At 38.8% G+C, this 25,124-nt stretch overlaps 1 protein-coding gene across 4 annotated transcripts in view; it reads right to left on the bottom strand.

Moving 5' to 3' along the window:
* Positions 1–12,481: 12,481 nt before the first annotated feature.
* Positions 12,482–25,124, bottom strand: part of wnt7bb (wingless-type MMTV integration site family, member 7Bb) — a 30,919-nt gene continuing 18,276 nt past the window's right edge. For 2 of the 4 annotated variants that reach the window (XM_060914569.1, XM_060914568.1), the window contains exons 4-5: positions 17,455–17,722; positions 12,482–13,715 (exon numbers count right to left, since the gene is read on the bottom strand). In XM_060914569.1, coding sequence (XP_060770552.1) covers positions 13,236–13,715; positions 17,455–17,722 — 748 coding nt within the window. In that variant the 3' untranslated portion in view covers positions 12,482–13,235. Of the gene's footprint in view, positions 13,716–17,454; positions 17,727–25,124 lie in introns of all 4 variants that reach the window. The other 2 variants (XM_060914571.1, XM_060914570.1) reach the window with 1 other exon arrangement.

The following is a 25,124-nucleotide window of genomic DNA, read 5'->3' as shown; positions in this document are numbered from 1 at the left end:
TCACTTTCTGCAGCTCCAAAATTATTGAAACACTGTGAGATACAAGGCTGTAGAGGAGGCTGTAAGGAGGAGGGAGCCTTGAGGTGTAATGTGTGAGTGCTAACCAGTTAGCTCATTTAGCAAAACTCTTCCATTCACATACATAGATCTGGAACTGGAAAATATAAACATGAAATACTCTGAGTTAAACTGTTAGGATTTGTACCATAAATGTACCGGATGTCAGATTTATTTTAAATGAAGGTCAGACCATATATATCCATGTCTGCTGATCCAGCTCTTGTGCCACATTATCTGGTATAAAGCCTGAAACTTAAATATCCTACAGAATGTTCATCCTCATATGTCAAACATATTTTAGAATGTCTTTTTTTTTAACTGGCAACATCATGCATGCTTTGAGACCTAACCAAGATGTTGAAAATGCAAATATTTTCCAAATGTCCTGGGATTTTTGCTTTGGGGTATCAAGTTTTGTGGTCTCAGCTGTGCTGCACATTGAAGCTTTATCAGTGGTATTCAGAACATGGCATTCAGACAGGCAGTTTCAAAATGCAAAAGCCCTGCCTGATCTACTTAAAGCTGATATGCATTTAAATGTCTCCATAAATTTCTAGTTTTAATGAGAATTGTTCAAACCAAGTTTATCAATTTTCAAAGTAACTTTGTTGACTAATAGCCCAGTGCCATGTCTATAACATTTTGCTCTTTACAAAATCTATATAACAATGTAATAAATGTAACACATATTTCATGCTAGATGTCTTATTCTGTCATGTACATGTCAACAATGTGATAACATGCAGCATTTTCAGTTAATTTCAAGTACTGAAAACATGTAATAGTAAATCCCCATATCATTCTGAATTGTATAAAAATAAGCCCTAGCAGGACAAAAAGTATCAGGTATGGTTTGTCTGTCAAGGACATTTTGTAATAAGTGTTGGGTTAGATAGAAAAAAAATCAAGGAGAATTTATTTTGAATATTGCACTATTTCTATATTCTTTGTTACTATGAAGCTTGTTATTCAGGAGATGCCCAAATGTCCAAATAGATCACATAACTCTACATGGGACAAAAGTGCTCATGTTATTATTATATCCACATTCACTGGATATGAGCAATCACATGCTCTGATTGGCTACACTACTACTAGGCTATCAGCTCATATGGATCCTTTTCACGTGACGTCACGACAAACGCGGCCGCCATTTTGGACATGTACTACCAGTAGTTTACCACAGCCAGCACTGAGGAACGGCAGCAAAGAAAGTGTTTATTTTCAGCAAGACTTCCATTATGCCACTATATTGTTGTGCACCTGGATGTAGTAACCATCAACAAACAAGGCAAGGGTTATCATTTTATCGGATCCTGGTAGATGCTGACCGACGGAGAAGATGGATAGCGGCCATAAACAGAAAAGATTGGCAGCCCTCGGCATACCAGCGCTTGTGTAGTGACCACTTTGTTGGAGGTAAGATGAATAAAATTAGCCAGAAAAGGCATTACATTGCTGTTAACATTCTGTGGCGGCGAGTGTGTAACCAAATAGGCTAAAATAACCCATTGTAACCTCTTTGTTCTTCTGTAGTAGCTATTAGCTAACGACATTAGCTAGCGTTGTGTTCCTTTGCTGTTGGTAGACTGTAGGACAGATCAGAGGCAGTGTCCTACAAACAGCGCTTAATTTGAAGGGGAGCAAGCCGGAGCGCGCTCCGGAACCTCGGGCGTTGGCTCCGGCAGCTATTTACACTGGATCCGGTGATCCGACACCTCTTTTGACTATGTAACAAAAAAATAAATAAATAAATAAATAAATAAATAATTAAATAAATAAAAAAATGCAAGTTTATTTAGTGTTAATGTCTGATTTTGATATCTGTCTTGTTGGTGATTTCTCTCATGAAACGGCGTCCACAAAATATCTGCAGATGAACTTAATTTGCAGTGTTATTACAAAACATGCCCAGAAGCGCAGCTCCGCGCCCCCCTCTCCCCCTCTTTTTTTCCGCACCGGAGCCGCTCATCCTCTGCGCTCCGGGACCTCCCACTTTACAAATTAAGCACTGCCTACAAATAAGTGTTCAAAACAAGAGGAACATGTATTTGTCTCTTAAATCCAGGCCGTTCCCTGTAATCTGTAACAACGGTTGGAGAAAGTAATGGCAAATAGCGAGTGCACAAGCCATAGAAGGTAAACTGTACACAGCGCCAGGGCAGTGTGATGGTATGTCTACTTTTAGATTGTGTTAGCTTATCAATGAACACACTCGTCACTCGACGAGTTTCACGTCTTTACGACGGATACTTAAATGTGTGTTAGGTATTATTGTTGCAGTCTAAGCAGTCATTGTAGCAGCTAGATGAGCGAGAACCGAAAGGGTCTGTGCCATAAACCGTTATTTCTGTACGTCTGTAAATAATCCAGGCGGAAGCAGATAAACGTCGCTCTCTAAGCCTGCTAATCTCAATTTTTGAAAATACCTCTCCCACTGCTTGCCCTGTAAATGCCCTACGTCGCTGGATAGCGAAGGTGTTTTCTGCATCTCGCTCCTTTTTCTTGTATGTTCTCCGTTTGTCGCCTTCCTCGCATTCAAACTGATTCGAGCCGAAGTCCACTACATGTCCAAAATGGTGGTCGCGTTTATGAAGGTCACGTGACTGAAAAGGGTCTATACTGTGAGTAGAGAAAAAACAAAATAGCGGAGCATGTTGCTAAACCAACCGAGGATAAAATAAAAACTCTACTCGAAAACAAAAACCCCAAAAAATACATAAAAAGCAACAAAATATGGAATAAAAGTATTTGATGGTAAGAATGTATCCTTTTTATTTTTCAAGAATTATTATTATAGCATTTTTCATAAATTGCTATTGTCATTTTGCCAGTTTGTTTACATTCTTCATCTTTAAGCATTAAAATTTGTTGATTTTTTTTAGACTAGTTCAAAAGCTCAAAGACGTTTGAAAATTACAGAACTGAAATGTCCAAGGAAGACTTAAATACATGTCTAAAGCTATTCTATACCTCAGCATGACAGCAAGATGGCACTTTCTACAAAAAAACAACACTAAAGTCAATTCATGCAGCAATGGATAGGTTTTTAAGAGGTCCGCCAAAGTGGAAATTATTTTGTTGGATGTTTTGTATAAAGTTTTTATTTATCAAATTTGAAAAAATAAACAAATTAATTAAAATGCTCTGTTTCTCAAAATCTAGTGACTGTGGATATAATAAAACAATCATTCTATTCACATTCACTGGATATGAGCAATCGCGCACTGTGATTGGCTATTCTACTACTAGGCTATCAGCTCATATACCATGAGGGGAGAAAAACAAAATGGCAGAGTGTGTTGTTGAACCAACCGAGGATGAAATAAAAACTCTACTTAAAAACAACACCCCAAAAAACAGAAAAAAAGCAACAAAATATGGAATGAAAGTATTTGATGGTAAGAACGTATCTTTTTTATTTTTCAAGAATTATTATAGCATTTTTTCACAAATTGCTATTGTCATTTCACCAGTTTGTTTGCATTCAAAGCGGAAATGATTTTGTTTGACATTTTGTACAAAGTTTTCATTGATCAAATTTGCAGAAAATAAAAATGCTCTATTTCTCAAAATCCAGTGAATGTGGATAGAACAAAACAGTTATTCCACTCAGTCTTGTCATACATGGCTTATAGCCGATGAGGTGCATATCAGCTCATGTACGACTCGATTTTTTGGAATAACTGTTAATTATTGGGATGGAAAGTAATTAGATACATCCACTCAAGTTGCACAGTACTTGAGTCCCTGGTTTGCTGTAGTTATACTATTTTGTATAATTAAATCATAGTACTTTTATGTGCAAATTTTAAATAATTCAATTTCAAGACCCAATAAAAATAAAGCACTATCCTGCTGAATGTCAAAACTTCAGGTGTCAGATACAGTCGACAGTAGAGACAGCTGGCATTCTGGGCCCAATTTATCAGGCACCTTCAGTTTTAAATGCTTCAGAGGTAACAGCATGATAATGATCTGCAAATTGTGTAAGCCAAAACCTGTGGAGATATCGGCATTTCACAGCTCAATATCCAACCTGTGTAAACATGTACAGGTAAGCCATTAGCTAGTTGAGTGAGCTAAACTAGCTATCCAGTTGTTTTAACAGTATGAAAGTTCTGTATTAAACTTAAGATGTCACTTTGCTGGACAATAGCAATTGCCTGTGTTAAATACATCTAAGTATGAATTACATCTAAGTGTTAAATACATTGACGTGCTGCTGCTACAGCCTATAGCACATGTGTCAAACTCAATGCAGCCATTTTAATCACCCCAGGTGAACTTGCAAAAAATAATATTGAAATGACCCAGAGTGCACTATGACACAACGTTTTCACTGTAACCTTGCATTCAGCGTGCCACCGCACAGTGCACATGAGCTAATTGGAACTGACACCTATTTGCTGCATTTTATGCAGGTCAGACCCTCATCTAAAAATGACTTAGAAATGCATCAGGTGTAAGCCTTTAGTGTGATTCAGTAATTGACAACAAATCATGAAATGTAGCACCCAGTTTAGAGATCTGAAAATATGCTGAAAAATGAAAAGGTGATGGAGACAAGAATGATATGAGACTAAGGACATAACAGATAGGTAATGTGATAAGTAGGGTAGCTACCTAGATAATTAGTTACAATTTATGCTAACTAGAGATAAGTAAAAATTAGCATATGTTATCATGCCCATTAAAACATTAATTGCAGCTTCCATATAAACCCAATAACATTAATGTAATACTGCTCTATCATGACATCTTTTAACACCATTTCATGCTATTTTATGACATGATCATGGCCAGTGGCGTGCACAGAGAGACACGAGGTGGTGCTCAAGCACCTGCCCCTCTGCCCTCTGTCCAAAAAAGTGCCCTTTTGAATTTTTTTTTACAGTTTACTGAGGCCAATGTCGACATGATCTTTTAGAAAAGCCGCGGCATTAAAAGCGTGTGTGAAAATAATGTCCCGATGTGTGCCCCCTCCGCACACACACCGGACCTCTGTCTCTCTTGCTCTGTCACGTGAACAAGCGTGCAGTGCATTCAATGTGAGGTTGCAGCAGCATAGCGTCCTGGAAGCCACAGCCTTGTCGTAGCGCAGACAACACATCGGGCAGTCAGTCAGCTCTTCCCCTGCCCCACCAGCCAGGTAACACATGAATCGAGTGAAAATGTATTGTTTGCCCTCTAAGCCCAAGCTGTAATTATTTTGTCGTGAAGTAGCCTGTCGCATACAGAAACAACTGCACATAAGTATTATATTTTTTGCTAGACTATTTTCAGATTTAGGAAAACAAAAATTTCTTTTGCTATTTTGTTCAACTAGAGATTCCTGGCAAAGTCAAAAAGCCTTGATGTAATAAATTAACATTAAGTGGTTGTTTTACACCTTTAAAAACTAAAGCGGGTCAGTGGCGACCCGAACACAAGAGGAGGGTTAAATCTCAGACTTTTATAATAAGGTGTTCCACATGCTCAAAAAAGTGCCCTTTTTTCCCCCCAGAGCACTTGCCCCCCAAAATGTTTGTGCACGCCACTGATTATGGCAGTATTATGGCGCAAGGTTCAAAGTGATACCATGATTTTGTGTGTGTATGTGGGGATGACGACACTGTATAATAAATATTTCCATCCATTATCTATACCACTTATCTGTTAGGGTCATGGGGGAAGCTGGAGCCAACCCCAGCTAACTTTGGGTGAGAGGCAGGTCGTAAAGCTATCATAGGGTTAACATGGAGACAAACAACCGTTCACACTCACACCTCTGGGCAATTTAGAGTAGCCAGTTGACCTAATCCACACATCTTTGGACAGTGGGAGGAAACCCACACAGGCACAGAGAGAAAATGCAAACTACATACAGAAAGGCTCCAGCCGACTGTGAGGTTCAAACCCAGAATCTTCTTGTTGTGAGGCAACAGTACTAATCACTGAACCGCCATGCCACCCCTAAAAATAAACGTTTCACTAAATCAAAAGAAATTCAAAATCCACTTTCGTTTCTTAGAAGTGCAATGTTTTTCATTTTTATTTCTAATGGACACATTAGAAACAGATTAGTTCATATCTACTGAGACTTTAGCCCCAGTTCTGTGTCTAAGAGACACAAATGATGGAAAGAGAACATTGTGAAATTTGCTCACTGCATTTTAGTATGAGTGTAAAAGAGGAGGGTGAAAATATTCTTGAGTAGCTGTGGGATCCATCCGTGTGTGGGCCGTCCTCGAAAAATTTCTCTTGCAGAAATATATGGGTACAAACCCACACACACACGCACACACACACACGAGTGACACACACCAGCGTTCTTATACACAGGTTTCTTAGAAACCAACAGAAAACAATTTTACAACAGACAGGCGCACACATATTGCATAAGACACCAAAGATGTATGCACACCCAACCACACAAACCCAGACACACACACTAGCCTCTTCCTCTGGCCATTTTACAATCCCACCCTCTCAGACTGCTGATGCTAGTCATGGTGTGAGGTTGGAGGGCGGCAACACACACACTCACACACACACACACACACACACACACACACACACACACACACACACACACACACACACATTAACCCCACTTGAGTTTTGCAAGTACTGCTAGCCCATCCCAGCCAACATAAATAGATACATTAGCCAAGTTGAGAGCAATTCTTTACTGTTCTATTGTCTCATCTGTCCTTTGCCTTGTACATATATTCCTTGCAATATCTGCTTATTCAACATTATTTATGGTTTACTGTTATGCACCAGAACAGATAGTTATTAAAGAATAGTTATTAAACATTCTCACTAGGGAAAATTTGTAATAAATCTTTTATTTCCCAGTAGTGGAAATCAGTTCCAACAAGCCATAACGAATAGTTGCAGTTATCGTCTTGAGTTTGTTTGTCCAAATACATCAGCAGAAAAAAGAGAGACATTGTAAAAGAAATTTCAAGGAATTATTATCCAACTTTTAAATGGTCTTTAATAAAGTGCATTTGTTTTAAATGCCGAAAATGTATTAGTCATTTTTCCCTCGCCTGTTTTGTGCGTGTATATGTGTGTGTGTGTGTATATATATTCAGGTAGTTTTTTGCAGTTCTTTTCAGCCCTCCTCCAACCCTCCTCCTACCCATCTACCATGCATGCCTCACTCCCTACCATCGTACCACGTATGATGTCACCAGTCCTGTGCCTTTGAAAGGCTATGTGTTCCTTACCACTAATATTAAACAGATGATATGGAACCTCAGAATGATAGACTTTAAATGAGACAAGTAGTCAAAACAATGATGATGATGAGAGACACAATTTCCAGACAAAGCATTGCATTTGTTTCTAGGTTACAGGCTGCATATTCTGTGGCTCAAGGCTGGGTTGAATTCTTCTTGGAAGTATTAAACAATGTCAACAGAATTTGGGAAAGACTCAATTTGAGGTGTCACCTTTATTCATATTTTAAAGAGCTGTAAAGTTAAACAACTCAAAACAACATGCTGAAAATACTATAGCTTTAATGAAACTAAAGATGGAACCATTTTAATTGAATGTCCATCAAAGGAGTTAATAGAAACTGAAAACGCTCACCACTCACATGCTGTTTTTTTTAATAATAATATCCAGTTAATCTTTGTATGTATTATTATATAACATTTACATGACAGGTAATGCAAGACAAATGCAGTTGGTGATTTCCCAACCTTGCCCAAAATGACTCATTAAATAGTTACATTTGTGGCAGTTAATCTTTATGACATGGATGCCACTGATGATGCATTGCTGCACTGTTTAGAAATACAGGTATGTGCCAAATCACGCTACTTCTTCAGTAGGTCGATTCATTACATCATTCTAAATGGGGTCTAGAACATCTATCATTTGGTTGGTTTGTCAGCCATAGCATCTCAAAGCAAAATAGAGCATTACAGCATACAATGTCATGCTACAAAACAGAATAACAGAATAACAATTCAGTGAATCCTTTTCATCATGAAACACAGTAGTCCAATAAAACGTTGCCTTATCACTCCCTCTAATGCCAATGCATTCAGAATAACAAACAGAAGAGCCATAAGTAAAGGCATAAGTGATGCATTGCTCCCAGTTCCTCTTCACACTCTGGGTTAGGGGCTTTAGCAGAATAGCTCCAGAATAGATTTCACAGTGAGTGGAGGACAGCGGCCCTTTCTTCGCCACTTGTCTCTGGTAAATTTCAGTTGTCAGTTGAAAGGACCCCTTGACTTCTTTGACTTTAGCCGTCACTCCCTGCTCATTTTTTTTTGTGTGTAATTTATTTTTCACCACCCTTGTGAGTCTCCCCCTCACAGCTGTGTATTATCTCTCCAGAGAGCAAAACCAGCTTGTCTGAAGGCTGTGGGTCTCACACAGATTACTGGGAGATTTGCTGTTTCGCTTTTTATTGCTGTAGAATCTGTTGCTTTGTCGTGTACACGTGCTATATATGTGTGCGACCTTGGAAATGTGTTTGGAAAGCAGTGCAGAGTCCTGGAAGACTTAGAGAGGGAGACATGCAATGCAGCTTGTTATAGTGTGTGTGTGTGTGTGTGTGTGTGTGTGTGTGTGTGTGTGTGTGTGTGTGTGTGTGTGTGTGTGTGTGTGCGCGTGCACGTGCCTAAAGCCTCTGCGGCCCTAAATTAGATTAGAAAGGAGTGAGAACTCACTTTCTGATACTTCTATGATAGTCTTATTTATTGTTGTACAGCCAGGGGCACCGATTGTAATTTTGGGCCTCCTGATGTGCCCATGCTCCCCATCATCATATCTATTCAGTTTATGCCCAAGACAAATGTCCCCACAACATATGAACCTTTCTTACCTTAAATACTGTAAGTGCTCAGACACATGAACAAAGCATGTGAACTCACTCAACTGCTTCTCAGTGCCCAGCAATAGGACTACCCTCTGCCCATACACTCACAGCATCTATACTCCGCTGGCTGCCTGATGCCTGGCAACTGGCTTCAACGACACTGCCAGAGCTTCACTGAAGCAGACTGATGAGGCCCATTTCCTGAAGTCCTGAAAGAGGACTTTGTGTGAGGATGAGAGAGAGCACAGATGGGTCAAACCATGGGCAATTCTTTTGATGCCAATGAGCCAAATCACCCCAGGAAACAGGGAAGGATTTTATCAATAGCATCTGATCTGAGGCTCAAAAGGATTCTGGTTTGTATTTTCCTCCCTTTTTCTTGCCCTCCAGAGTTGGTTATGGGAGCTAAGTGATAGTTGGCAACCATTTGGCTATTCATTCAGCACTTTAACATAAGCTTTTTTTTTTTTATTGGAATCAGAAATGCTTTACAAAAAGACCTCCCTGATTATTCGCATTTTACCTGTTTACTGCCTGCTTACTCAATCATGCTAAATGTATTCTGGAATAAACATTTAAACATGGTTTCCTATCAGAGTTGTTTCACTTGTACGCCACTGGCAGGAGTTAACAGATTGTCTTGCCCATGTTGTTTAGTCCAACCACCCATGAAGCTGTTGAAAAGGAATGAGGGTTTGAGCCCAGTTTCTCAAATTAATCAGTGTGTTAAGGCAAGGAATCAGAACAGGTATTCGAAACAGGAATCTTTGCGCTGCGGTTGATTCGTCAAAAACTATTTAGTATTACATTGTAAGAGAGCTTTCAACCCTATTCTTCTTAGGCTTCCCAACAGTATCACAGCACAAAAGCTAAAGGTCATAGCTCAAGAATTACACTGAACACTCTTTCTCTTCTAATTTTATGATGCATTTGGAAAACTGTGAATGTTACAATATTACAAGGGTGGCTAAAAACGTACAATAAAATAGATCTAGAACAGAACAGCTGCTAAAAATAATTACACGGTACAATATTATGCCGGTGCAATCCTGCTCTGAAACCACATTGCAGATAAAATACCACCAGCATTAGCTAGCAGAATAAAACCCCTGATTGACTAATGATCCTGACAACTTGACAATAGGTGCTTTAGAAGTGAACACATGCAGCAGCGTCTGTTTTTCTCTCTCAAATTTTTAATGACAAAATGTTTGTCAGAAACAAATGGATCCATTTTGGTCAAATCCGGGTTTAGTACAGGAGCTTAAGTGGTTCCGGGCACCAGGGTTCAGACTACTAACAAAACACTTACTTCTGCTTTGCTGCCTGTCTGTAATGCTTTTCAGCCCGGCCCAGAGCCACTGGCAGGCAACAGTGATATTTTGCCAATTTTCAAAAATATATATTAAATTGTATATGTATATAAATGATGAACACAGAGAGATTTTTTTTAAAGACGTTTATTTTCTGTGGTAATTGTTTGATATGCTTTATTGCTTTCTATTGTTATTCCTTTAGAAAGTATCCTTTGGACGAACTTTGGCTAGGTGAATTATTGAGTTTAAGTGATTATAACTCATTGCATTCCTATTAAAATGACAGAGTACCTTAAAAGAGTTTTAGATCTTAATCTCTTGAGGCTTTGGGCCTGTTATTTATTTTTATTTTTTTTACCTTAAAACACCATTATCCCTCAAAAAATATACAATATAAATATATACCTGCACACATCCTTAATTCTCATTACTGCCATAATTTTTTGAAAAAATTAAATTAGCCAGTTACATTTATACCAAGTGTGCATTACCAGTTGTAAATGTTTGTAATGCTTCCCCTTCTGGTGTATCAGTGCATCAGTGCAGAAACAGGAATACAGGCATAATACATGCTGTAATCCTTATCAGTAACATTAATCGTCTACAAAGGATAAGACTCTCTTTGATGCCGCCAACAATTATACATGAATGTTCAATTAAAAATCTTCAAAATGTGATTTCAGAGGGAGATTATTTTGCTGGGGGCAATCCCATTCTTGAATCCCAGGTGTGTCATATAGTGTGGATGAAAATAACTGCAAAACATCTGGTAGAAAAGATGTGATGCTATGTATACATACTGTACATAAATGTGGTGCTATGTATGCATGCTTTGTCCAGTATAAACTGGCTGCTTGAACATAAAACAGAAGAGACTCTGACTGCTCTGGGAATTTACTACAACTACTTAAAAAAATAAAAACAGTTATACCGTAAGAACATCTGGGGGACTTCATTAAAATATTCATTTGCCAAACTGCCAAACCCTTTTCTTATTTAAAATGGATTTTTTCCTGTGCCCACTGAAATCCTAAGAGAGATAGATTTCAGCACTGCAGCAATCATTTCAACTATGCAACACCTAAAAATTATATACTGTCAAAGATTCACACAACACTTTATTTAAAAATTGTGGACTACGCCTTTAAAATGGTAGGGCTCCCTTCCCATGGTTCTTCCTACAACTCACTGAGAGATGGGCTCCTGTTTTTTCTGCCAGAGATAACTTAACTTTTGTTTCATGCATACCATAATCAAGGGATTTGACCACAGGTTATTATGACCATGTGGTGTGTACAAAATAAGGTCTAAGTCAGCAAGTTGACAGATTTATTGTGTTATGATGTTTTTAATGATTTATGTTTCATCCACATGGCCAGTGGTCGTATTTAGAGGTGGTTGGAACGTCTGAATAAGGGACTTTTCTCAGTGTACAAGAATTGGCTCAGATATGTTGCATGATGAATATTATTGCCTTGTTTAAAGGAACAATCCCAAATAAGGGCTCAAGGCATAGTAGTGGAAAGCAGGTTTTGACAAGAGAAACAAAGCGGTCTTCTTGACTAGAAGCATCAAAATGAAGAAACCAACAGATTACAGCTAAAGATGGAAAAATCAGTCGGATATCTTCTCTGTTTCGGATCCTCAAATATCCCAATGTATTATGATTGTTATTAAAAATTACATAAACCCATACAAGTTAAAGCTATAAATAGAAAAGATACTGTATATACTGTAGTATCGTAATACAGCACATATTACTGTTCTCTCTTAAGTGGATATGAATGGTAAATATTCAGTTGTTGCCATTAGTATAATCCACAAAAATATTCAAATAAAATACTTTTGCCATAAAATCAAACTGCAATCACATATGTGCACTACAAAAAATCTCTCTCTGCAATGAAATCCCAAAGTGAGTCAAATGCAAATTTATTTAGTTTCTAGAATAGAAAAAAAAAAAATCAGTGCAGCAACATATCCAGCAAGTTGAGAAAAGATAATTAAAGAGTTCTTTTTAGCTATTGTCTAATTTTTTTAAGTAAAATGTTCAAATTTTTAGTGCATACCTTACTGCACACTAAGGCTAGGCTACAGCAAGTAGAACTGATGTTAAATATGTAAACTGTAAATTGTGATAAAGAGTGGTTTCTGAAGTCAACACACTATTATTGGTTAAACCGTTTTTAGGAAAATAGAAATTTGTCACAGGATTTGGAGCTTCTTTTTTTTTTAGAAGTCTGTCAGTCACTTTCAGTCAGGAGTTTATACAAACTTTTTCCCCCATCTTTCTCTGTTTATTTACATTTAGTACAAAATAAGACATTTCTACCCGTTAGTGCTTTGCTTTTTTTTAAGATACTATAACATAAATAAACAATTTCAGTGTTCAAACATACAGTTCCAGTGTGACTGGACAGCTTACATATCCCACCAAGTTCCAGTTGGCAGTAGGAGGTTTCTTATAGCAACAACTCAGTTTTTCAGGCTGCACTGTCTTCTCTTCTTTACAGAGCTTAGGATCATGAGTTCCTTCCATTTTTAGCCTTATATTCTAAGCGAGGTTACCTTAATCAATCCTTTCTAATTTCTTTCTGAAGGGTCCTGTGAATATCCAAATGATTGTAGCCTCCTTTTGGTTCTTTATTTTTCAGCATCATATTAAATGGAAACAATCCAGTCCCCAGAATGCATGCATAGTCCAGGGCTTGGCATGCATCAGGCAGTTCTTTTTCTAGAGTCAGTATGGATACATCAGTGCATGAGCTTCTGGTAGTTTAAACTCATTAAAAAGCTGGACTGGTACCTACTGAGGTTAGCACTTAACCTCTATGGGAAAGCAAATATAAACATTCTGCTGTGCAAAACGATGCTGTGGAGAGCTGAAGACTGTAAAAATTCCCATTCGGTTTCTGGCATATTTTTAATATATATTTTAAAAATAATATATCTCTTAGTCAGCAAGTCTTCCACCCAAACTGTTCCTACACATCCTTGTCCCAGCTCACCTGTCCTCCATACACAGTTGTTCATTTGCAGGTGAACACCTCCGTCCTCTCACTGCAGGTGTTGCATTTGACAAAGCAGCACCACTGAAACTTGCAGTTACACTGCCACACCTTGGTGTACTGGTGAGTGTTGTACCCTCGGCCGCAGCACATGAGGTCGCAGCCATCTGTATGTGGTGATGTTCTGTTACATAAACGACCTTGCGTCCCCACGCTGCCTGTCTTAGCATCCTCCTCACAGTAGTTAGGTGAACGCTCAATGTAGACCAAATCTGTCTCCTCGGGTTTTTGATAGCCATGCACTTTCTTCACCTTGAGGAAGGTAGGCTGGCGTAGTCTAGTGGCACGAACTACCTCCACATGGACCGCTTTGTTGTACTTGTCCTTCAGCACATAGCCTATTTCTCTAAACTTCGGAAGGGTGGTCCAACATGTCTTAGTGGTACAAGAGCCTGAAACACCATGGCATTTACACTCCAGCTTCATCCGCTCTTCCAGCACCTAAGGACAACAATGCAAACCGTGATTACTATAGAGCAATCAGAAGACAGCATTGCACAGCATGAGCTTATAATATGATTATGCTGTTGATTTATTTAATATGTGTAACTGCACATGCAGTATTACAGATAAAGGGCATGTCTGAGGAACAAATTATATCCAAACAAATAGCATCTTATTAATATAGTCTACTATGTCATTTTACTAGAAGATATTTTCTTAAGCATAAGCCATAGTAGGGTGACACGGTCATGCAGTGGTTAGCACTGTTGCCTCACAGCAAGCAGGTTCTGGGTTTGAACCTGCTGGTCAAATGGAGTCTTACTGTGTGGCGTTTGCATGTTCTCCTCTGGGTTTCCTTCCATTGTTCCGGCTTCTTCCCTTCATGTCTAAAAACATGTGGATTACGTCAACTGGCTACTCTAAATTGCCAATAAGTGTGAATGCGAGTGTGAACTGCAGTCTGTGTTAGCCCCACGATAGACTGAAGACCTGTCCAGAGTGGACCCCACCTCTCATCCACTGTCAGCTGGGAATGGTTCCAGCTCACCCGCAACCCTCAATGGATAAGCAGTAGAGAAAATGAATGAATGAATGACAGTTGTTGATTGATTGTCCATCTATCCATCCATAACCGCTTATCCTGTACAGGGTCGCAGGCAAGCTGGAGCCTATCCCAGCTGACTATGGGTGAGAGGCGTGGTACACCCTGGACAAGTCGCCAAATCATCGCAGGACTGACACATAGAGATAAACAACCATTCACACTCACATTCACACCTGCGGTCAATTTAGACTCACCAATTAGCCTAACCTGCATGTCTTTGGACTGTGGGGGAAACCGGAGCACCCGGAGGAAACCCACGCAGACACGGGGAGAACATGCAAACTCCACACAGAAAGGCCCCCATCAGCCACTGGGCGCAAACCCAGAACCTTCTTACTGAGAGGTGACAGTGCTAATCGCTACACCACCGTGCCGCCCCGTTGATTGATTGTATTAGTAGATAATTTTACCTACAATATGAATGTCATGCTTATTGATAATAAAGTGCATGAGTAGTCTATGAAGTGCTCATGCAAGATATTATAAATGTGTTATGTAGACCACAATATGACACATTCATGTAAACTCCATTTAGCAACCTGCTGGCATACCAAAGACTTTGCATGACTGAAAGAAATATTCAAATGGCTATTATAAATTAAAAAAAGTAAACATGTACTTAGCCAAAAAAAAAACAAACATTATTTTGTTACTCCTTCTACCTCTGTGAAGACCACACATAAGGACAGGAAGGGTAAATGTCAGACAGTCATTTACCAAGAATGTGGGCTATTTAGATAATCACGTCTTTTAACTGGTTATATTTATATTTCCTCTGAAATTATTTTTAAAACTATATATATACCAATAATACAAATCTATTGATTAATGCTTCATCATAATCCAAACTTGTCCCTAGCCCTACTTGTATGTATAAATTCTTTCAGCAAAACTGTATAATTTTTTTTTTTAATTTGGTAGGGATTGTTTGGATTTTGTCTCCATTGTCAGTGTCTTCTAAAAAAGAATATATCTTTATTCAGCTTGTTTTCACCACTAGCTAGCCGATCCAAGACAGATTATAAAGTTTAACTCCACATCAATCCTTTTTCATTAATCCCGGCATGGCTGTACACACTTGAGAGAATACGTTTACATTTAGTGGGATGATGTACACCAGTTTTGCCTGAAGTTCTTCAAAGCTAGCTCAAACCACACACACGTCTGATAGCAATTGAAATTCCAGAGAAGCAGCAGTGCTCCTGCTCACTGCAGAGTCACATGGTAAATTAAAATCCTCCCAACTCACCCACCCCCCCACTCTGTGATGCCACCGCTCAACTATTACCATGATGGCTTCTTTATAAAAGGCAGAAAAAACCTTGATGCAGTGAAGCGAATACTGTGTTTTCAGTGCAGCAGAAAGAGGCTCACAATAATATCCTGTTACTGACTTTACACTTCATGATTCCATGCAATGGACTGGAGGGGGACTGGCGGGGCTCCATCTGGCAACCGCAGCCTGGGCTCTGCTCGGCTCAGCCTGGCTCTTCCAGCACACACAATAAAGAGCTGCGTTATTAATTAGATCCATTTGCCACCAGAGTGCATTCTGAAGCAGAAGAGCTGTGCTGTTAGGGTGCATGCTATTTTATGTTCTTGGATGACTAATAACAAACAAACATGGCCAAGAGGAGCAGAGCCAAGCCAAACCAGTGCTGGAATCAGGAGGATGCCACAAGATGGTGGAGGGAAAACGCACAGTAATTGGCTAAAGAAAAACAAGCTGTCAGAAATGTTTTGACTGTTACTTATCAGCCAGAGCATCTCCAAAATCACACACCCTTGTAAGCCTTTGTGTGGGGTGTTGCCTCTTTTTTTACTGGTGTGTTTCAGGGTTGTATGTAATTCACCTCAAACACTTGTTCGACACAAGCCTAACACAAACAAACTATACCACAAACACACTCCAGTGCACACACAAAGTGCTTGGAGTGATTTTCAGACCATTTACCAAGAACATAATATAAAGATGCTTATTGGTTAATTATAATACAGCATACTGCTGCAGCAGATCTATTGGACAATACCCCTGCCATAATGATGCACACCACTCTCACACATACAGAGAAAAAGAACACCTATCTGAGAATGTTGTTTGTTGACATTTAACACCATTGTTCCCACCAAACTCACTACGAAGCATAAAGATCTGGGGTTGAGCTTTCCTGTGTGTGGCTAGATTGTGAACTTCCAGATGAGTACAGCCCAAGTGGTGAGAATAGGTAACTCAACCTCCTCCCCAGCGATTTTGAACTCAGCTGCCCCCAAAGGTGTATATACAACCCCACAAACTCTATAGTCTCTATATTGAGAAGTATGGACCATAACATCCTCACCAACTTCTGACTGTGTAATACAGAAAGCATCCTGACTGACTGCATCACTGTTTGGTATGGCAGTTGCTCCACCCTCAGTTACAAGGCTTGCCACATAGGGGTAAAAACAGCAAATTGCAGCAGACTCCCAGTGATACAGGACATCTACTGGACAGGGTGCCTGAAGAAAGCTCACAAAATCACCTTAGACCTCAGTTACCCAGCACTGCTTTCCAGACTGCCATCTGGCAAATGCTACAGGAGTTTCCAGTAATGGACATGCATGCTAAAGAACAGTTTCTACCTTTGCACTATTTGGCTCCTAAACAGCCTGTGGGTCAGTTCATCTCCATTCCCAAAATCACCGTGTCACTTTGCATATGTTTTCCATTGTCACTTTACACTTGTTCAGTTTGCATGGTGCAATACTTTGTGTTCTGTATTTTAATGTTCTATTTCTCTTCCCCACTTATGCCTATTGTGTATTGTTTATTGTATTCTTATTGTACTTATTCTATTTTAAAAAAAAGATCTTGTGTGTGTTTTGTATATTCTGCATAGAATATTTAAGTAATTTACCTGAGTCTCACCATAAGCATTTTAACATACATATATCTTGATATACTGTGCAAATTATTTAAAAAAAAGCTTAAAAGTTTTTAAACATCATGATTACTGACTGGAAAGAACAGAATATTCAGTCATATGATGCAAGCAAGGCTGTAGCTGATGTCCCTATATTCCTAGTGACTAAAAAAATCAAAACAAATAAGAATAAAGTTAAAGCCTGAACAGGTGCTTTATTTAACATTACCTTTCTCCCTGCTTCATTGTTGTGCAGGTTCATCAATCGGCGGGCGTTTTTTTTAATCTCCCGAGCATCCACAAATCTCCGGGAGAACTCGATGCCATGTTTGATGTCAGCAGAGCAGCCTCCCCATTTCCAGCCCTCCTCTTGGTTATAGTAGCCTTGTTTCTCACGATCGCAGCCACAATGGCTCATGTTGCCTTGGCTACATGCTGCTGTTACTGCATGGGCCACTCCGGCAGCTGTGATGGCATAGGTGAATGCAGCCTCCTTGCTGCCTGGGGAAAGAGAGATTAGCCTGTGATATCTGCTCCACTCATTAACACTATATGTTACTAATCCTCAAATAAAGGAAGACTGGGATTAGTCAGTAGCATTTGGTCTGGAACCTGTAACCCTGTTGCTAACACGATACTTTAAAAGCCTTAAGCATGTGCTTACTTAAAAAGTAAAATTGGTGGATGATTGGTATTAAGATTTTGAAATGTATTGGATTTCACATCAAATACATTTATATCAAATGCATTGTGGTCTAACAAACAGCCTGCTTAAGCACCAAGCCACGGCATACTGACAGTGCAAGAAAGTAGTGCAGGTGCTGTCCAATGTGCTGAATTCCTCAAGCAAAGCACCTTGTAAGCTGGCCACATGAAAGAGGAAAGTGTCCACAGGCCTCTGTCTCCAAAGATGACTATAGATTTTCCAGTAGTGCACATATTATGTGAAAATCAGAATCCTGTGTTCATGCTAACTCTATGTTCAGGCTGGTAAAAAAAAAAAAAAACGCATTATTTAAAATACAATAAATTACTTATAGTATGTAACATGCACATGTAAAGACCATCAGCCTTATCTTCTATCAGTGCTTTCAATTCGAGTGAATTAGAAACTTAGACAATACCCATTCCTCACTAGAATAAGTAAAGATTCTTTTCTTTTCCTGTTGTCTTTCATATTTCATGTTTGTTTGTTTGTTTGCTTGCTTGCTTTTTCTTTTCTCCTTGAATGTCTGACACAACAGGACACTGACTCACAAGCTACTCACTGTTGTTCTGGTTACAATTCAAACCATGTAGAGTCAGCTTGTGGTAACCCAAATAAACCTATACGCACACACTCATACCCACACATACACACACATGTACCCAGCTAAACATGCAAACAGCTCACCACATATACAGTGCCAGCATAATGTTAAAAACACATGCATATACGGGCACATGGGAAATGATGGCGCATCAGTGGGTTGTCACCCCCTGTTGGGTCTGGAACTGCTGAAGCTGGTAATGAGAGCATATTGCAGCAGTGTACAGAGAAAAAGAGAGAGACAGAAGTCTCTGTGTTTGTTCTGTGGTCTCGGCCAGCATAGACTACTTTCTTTCCATATATCATTGTTCACCCATACACACACACACACACACACACACACACACACACACACACACACATATATATATATATATATATATATATATATATATATAGAGAGAGAGAGAGAGAGAGAGAGAGAGAGAGAGAGAGAGACTATTTTCTACATTGCAGAACCATACTAAAGACATCAAAACTATGAAATGACATCTGGAACATATTTTGAATTATGTGGTAAACAAAAAAATAGTCAAAAGACAAAATATGTTTCATACTTTAGATTCTTCAGCATAGTCACCTTATATATACACCTTGATGAATGCTTTGTACACTATTAGCATTATCTTAACCAGCTTCATGAGGGAGTCACCTGGAAAGCTTTTCAATTAACAGGCATGCCTCATCAAAAGTTAATTAGTGCAATTCTTGTCTTTTTATTGTGTTTGAGATCAAACAGTAAATAGTAAATAATAAAAATACAGTAAATAGCTCTATTCCACAACTGTAGTAATCCATATTATGTCAGAACTGCTTGACTAAGTAAAGAGAAACAACATCCGTCATTACTTTAAGACATGAAGTGTCTTTTAATTAATAAAAATAAATAAAAAACATTGAATTAGATGTCGTGTCCAAACTTTTGACTGGTACTGTATATTCTCCATCTGTCTCTCACTTTCTCCCGTTCCCTGTTCTGCAGTAGTGTGGTTCCTGACATCCAGAAGTTTTCTGTTTTTTTTTTAAAGCATGTGAAGAGTCCAGCTCCAATGTTGTGACTCTGTTCCAGGAGGAACCACCCTGGGATAGCCTTGTGCTATGCCAGTGGAAAACTGGACCGACCATAAAAACCTCAATGGACTTGGAGCAGTCCAGGAAGAATAACACAATATTATTAAACCACGTGGCTTAAAGGGTTCAGTGGCAAGTGTCTGTGACAAGAGTCCAAGATGAGTAGGAGAAGGGAAAGATGCTTCAGATTGTTTTCCCTCACTCTGACCTATGGATAGGTTCAATTGACCTCCTTATCTATGGAAAAGATAGACATGTGTCTGTGGCATTTGCAACAGCTGATGTCTTGACTCTTATACAGCAGAATGGACCACTAAACAAACTCTGTATGAACTGTAACAGCAAATCAGATTTACAACCATAGAGAGAACAATAAGTACTAAAGCACACAGTCTTTCTTTCTCCGGGATGAATTCTGTGGCTCTCCAATGTAGAAGCGTACAGTTCATTCATACTTCTAAAACTGAAGACATTTAAGGACACTGCGTTGACCAAGAGAGCACTACACCGAAAAGCAAAGACAAACATTTCAAATAGTCTCCACGTTCCTTTTTTAATGCATTCCACAGTGACAAAGTAATTATACTGAGGTTCTTCAATGTCGCTTTAATTGAGGTTTTTCTTTTTTTTATTGAAAGGTCTCTTGAGATTCACTTAGAACCACTTTTTCTCCATTAAACCATCTCAGTACCTGTTGAATTTGGTGGAGTACAGAACTGCTGAAAAATGACCTGAGAAAGCTGAACCATAATCTTTTTCTCTGCCTCAAAATTATATAAGGGACAGCACTGGAGAACTTTGTGGTAACACATATTAGTCAGAAACACAAGGATATTACACACTTGCACCTTGAGGCTTGGGCACACTTAGCAATGCATGCAGTAAACGCCTACAGGGTTCAAGTGTTGATCTACAGGCAACTCCCTGTGACTACACTGTGCCTAGCCCTCCCTAGGTCTGAGGTTTCTCAAATGTTTATTCATCACTGAAGCATTTGCCTCTATGTGTCTACATGTAGTTAATGTTATACCACTTCCACCAGTTACTCACACAAGGTGCCTGTTGATGCTTGAATAAATAAAGAGAAAAAAAGTGGCACCCACTGGTGGTTGCAGGGTGCTGCAGGACCGGAGTTAGCAAGGTAAACACAAAGAAAGCTTCAGTAGTTTTACAAAACAAATCTCACAAACACAGCATGTAGATTAGCACATATGATATTGCTAAGTATAATAACATATGGACTGAGCAAAATGATGTCTCAATTGCTAATGCGGGGGGGTGTGTGTGTGTTTGTTTGTTTGCTTTTTGTCCTATATATAAGATAGATGCATGGAATAAGCCATTGGTGCTTGCTCCAGAAGAAGCAAAACTAAGTACTACATTGTATATCAATGTGAGAGAAACTGATTGATGAACTGTGCAGTTTGGTTTTCCATTCGGCTTAATGTCACATTGCTTTGAACATGAATTCCCATCGAATTACAGACAATGTTGTGGTTCATGAGTTTTAGAGAAAGAGGAGGTAGCAATGCACTCATGCTGGGCAAAACATACTGTAGGCTTGCCAGAGGATCAAGCTTTATAACATGTTAAGTATGCCATGCTGTACACACAGGTGTGTGTGTGTGTGTGTGTGTGTGTGTGTGTGTGTGTGTGTGTGTGTGTGTGTGTGTGTGTGTGTGTGTTCGTTTATCCATAACCACAGAAGAAGGTGTATATACTCAAAGTATTTCAATATGTTTCTCGATGCTTATTCATGTACATCATTAAGCAGATGAGCCTTTAAATAAAGCACTGCCAAGCAGAATTCAGGATTCAGACTTTATGAAAAAGCACAGCACTACAGTATATGACAATGCATTTAAACATTTTGAAGTAATAAATCATGGAATCATAAAGTGGCTTTATAACAGGATTTTGTCCTGTTTCACGTTTGAATGCTCTTGAATTGTATTTTCTTGCCCAGCAGATACTAAAAGCTCAAATACAAAGATTATAGCTAACCTTTTACCACATATGAAAATATAATGGAATATAAATTCAAAGTAAATGTCATAAGAGGAAAAATACTCCAATAGGAATTCAGCCAGTTTCTCCCACTCCAATCAATACAGTGTATTCATCGCATTGTGTGAAGCTGAGCAATCTGATCTCCTAACATCCTGTTTCAACACCTCCGCTGTCCAGGCCAACAGAGGCACGCAGATCAGCCTGATAACACAGCCTACTCACCCTTCCCTCTATCTGTTCTTCCATCCATCCATCCACCCATCCATCCATCCATCTGTCTATCCATTTGTCCTTCCAACGTTCCAGTCACACCTACATTGGTTCAGCCACCAGAGGCGGATATAGATTAGGCTGATAATACTTCCTACCCAGTCATCCAGCTAACAGTCCATTTGGCTATCAGGCTCTGTTGGCTAACAGCGATGGGGCAGGGAGGGGAGGTTTACCAGGACAAACTGTGCTGCATCAGCACACACTTCTTTGAACAAAGGATGAGCAAAATTGTTCTTAATAGAAGAATATCAACAATGTGTGCTTATTGTTCTCTCTCTCTCTCTCTCTCTCTCTCTCTCTCACACAGACACACACACACACACACAGTCAGACAGACACTAAACATACACTATATGGCCAAAAGTTTGTGGACACCTGACCCCTGACTCATCCCGTGTGTGAATGCATACATCTGATTTCAAAGCACTGTCTAATAACTTTTCTCCTTTGTCTCAATGAATGATCTGGACATTTATACTGTAAAAGTCCAGTAAATTCGAAAGATAGTGCAAGTCTTAGAACAGTTTTTCTTGTGCTGGTAAAATGGAAAGAAAGGCCATCCACTGCTTCTTTATCAGGAAGCATTTGTGGTGCTCAGTAATAAAACCAGAGACAACGTGTACTGCTTTTATTGCTAAATTTCAGAGGACAAACTAATAACTAGTATAGCTATGAGGAAATTATAAAGAGAATAGGACAAGTTGGTAAATATATGCGCCACATATGCAGAAGCAGCAGTTTTTCTATTGTTTGCTGTGGTTCGGCAGTAGAACAGTTAACACCGCTAGCGTTACCACTAGTGACATAGGAGTAGAGTGTTGGTTCAAGTTGAATTCAATTAAACTTTCTAAGCATAATGCAATGCTCATCAATGTCAGTTTAATGTATCCTAGGAACGATTCAGGCTTTTTGACCAATCAAAGCAGGAAGATTATTATAGGGGCGGGACATCTGAAATGACAAGAAGAGTTTTCATGAAAGCTGTGTCTCCTGGACCCAAACTGAAGAAGATTTTCTCTTGCTCTTTCTCTTTTTTATTTTCATCCTCCAGTCCCAAAGCTACTAAGAGCAAAACTCTATTATTTCATATCCATTTTTCCAAGTTGCTTTTTTTGTTGTTGTACAGAACATTAGTGTTTTGCATCACTTAAGAATGAAATAGAACCTTGTTTGAGTCATAGAAATATTATGGTCTGAAGGTTGGGGCTTGCTATGCTGCTGCCACTTCATTTATTCAATGTGATCCCCACCTTAGTGTATTCCATTTATTCATATTCATTCTTATCTCTTTCTTCAGTATGTTCTCTGTACAGCTCTATTTAATTTGGTTTACTATCTCGAAGCAAATGTGAATGGTACGGTACTTAAGGGCGATTTAGCTGTGAAGTTGCTCTAGCCCCTTTTCAACAGAGATCCTGCGATATAGCCATTAAGAAGAGCCCTCATTATGCTGCCATTGGTTGTTTACACTGAACAAAACAAAGCCAGCATAAAGCCAGCACAGTGTGCATTTTTAGATAGCATGCCAGAAATATGAATACCCTGAGCATACTGGCACAAGCTTGTTTCAAGAATTATTTTTCTTTGCGACAATGTCTGTTGTTAAAAGCACTCTACAAATAAACTGACTTGACTTGACTGGCACTGCTTTCAAAACAATAATGGTGGGTAAACTGAGTGCTGAAATGCTTTGCTTAGCTGTGCACATTTATGCTACTTCTTCAAATTAACAGGGAACTGTTTATTCAGAGGTATTTAAACCCCCCCTCTGATGGGTCACAGACATAATACTTCATCAAAAACGTCCCACCCTTGTCCCACCATGCCGGTTCTCCCTTTTACACAGATATCGATTCAGCTCTGTGACAACCTCTGATGCTGGCTCAGAGGCAGAACAGCAATGACCCTCCATTTCCTGTTTGTACGCTTTATACAGAATGGAGAAGTGGAATAAAGGCTCAACATTCCTACCTTGAACAGGCTGTGTAAAGGGGTCTCATGCTACCCAATGCACCACCACGCTGCCCTCGATCTGACTTTTTTGACAACTTTTGTGTCTCAAATGGGAGAATGATCAGATATAAGTTTATGGTCTTGATACGTTTTTATAATAGTGTTAGTCATAGAAAGAAGGGAACTGTAAAGGATGTGTGTTTCCCCCTATCGCATAGACAGTGTTGGAAAGTATAGGTTGTGCATCCAACCCAGTCTCTCACAATTAATTTAAGAATTTGAAGAGAATCTTTCTGCTCTTTACCAGAAGATGTCATGTCAGTGATGTGATTTACTTGAATTCTAGGGCTTCCAGGAAAAGTTTGTACATTCACTAGATCCCTAAAATGGACCAGTATTAGAGGATAATATAAATAACTGTAAGCACTAAAGGCAATAATGTTTCTCATATTATTGACCTGCCCTCCCAACTGAATGACATCACAATTCAATTGAAAATAAATCAAAGTTTGTTGAATGGCATTTCACTTGAGTTATTCCACTTACACTACAAGTCAGTAAAGGCATAAATTAAACCAGATAGGTATGATTTCTAGCATGAGAAAGTTGCTCTCTTGTTACTTGTAACAAACAAGAATTTGCAGTCACATTCATATTTTGTGAAGCAAGAATATTCAGGTTCTCTGAAAATATATTTTTGTTACAGCCTGAAGGGTTCAGCAGATACAGGATATCCATTTGCACCAAAGGCAAATCAGATTCTTAAAAAAAAAAAATCTTTCAAAACACTCATGTTATGATTCACGTGGTATAGAAAAATAAGTACTGTATGGCAGAAAATGCAATATTAAGTGTTAGTTTACAGAAATAAACTGTGTTTTCAGGAAAAGTGTGTTAACACTAATTTAACACTTTAGAATTCACTAAGCAACCGTGTAATTCATCATGCAGTTTGCTTTCAGTGGAAATAAGTAAAATAATTAAATAATTAATTTATCTAAAGTTGCATTTGCTATGTTTACATGCACACATTTTTTACATTTGGAATGAATTCATTCCAATCGGCAATTCAGAACCTACCATGTACAACCACAATTTTAAAAAAATAAAATAAAATAAAAATTGGGACACTGTAAAACATAAATAAAAACAGAATGTGAAGATTTGCAAATCATGGAAGCCCTAAATTTGATTGAAAATAGTACAAAGATAACTTATCAGATGTTGAAACTGAGAAACGTTATTGTTTTTTGAAAAATAGCTCATTTTGAATTTGATGTCAG

This window comes from Neoarius graeffei, chromosome 2, assembly GCF_027579695.1.
Source record: "Neoarius graeffei isolate fNeoGra1 chromosome 2, fNeoGra1.pri, whole genome shotgun sequence".
Taxonomy (NCBI): Eukaryota; Metazoa; Chordata; class Actinopteri; order Siluriformes; family Ariidae; genus Neoarius; species Neoarius graeffei.
This window is presented reverse-complemented; position numbering and strand designations above follow the sequence as displayed.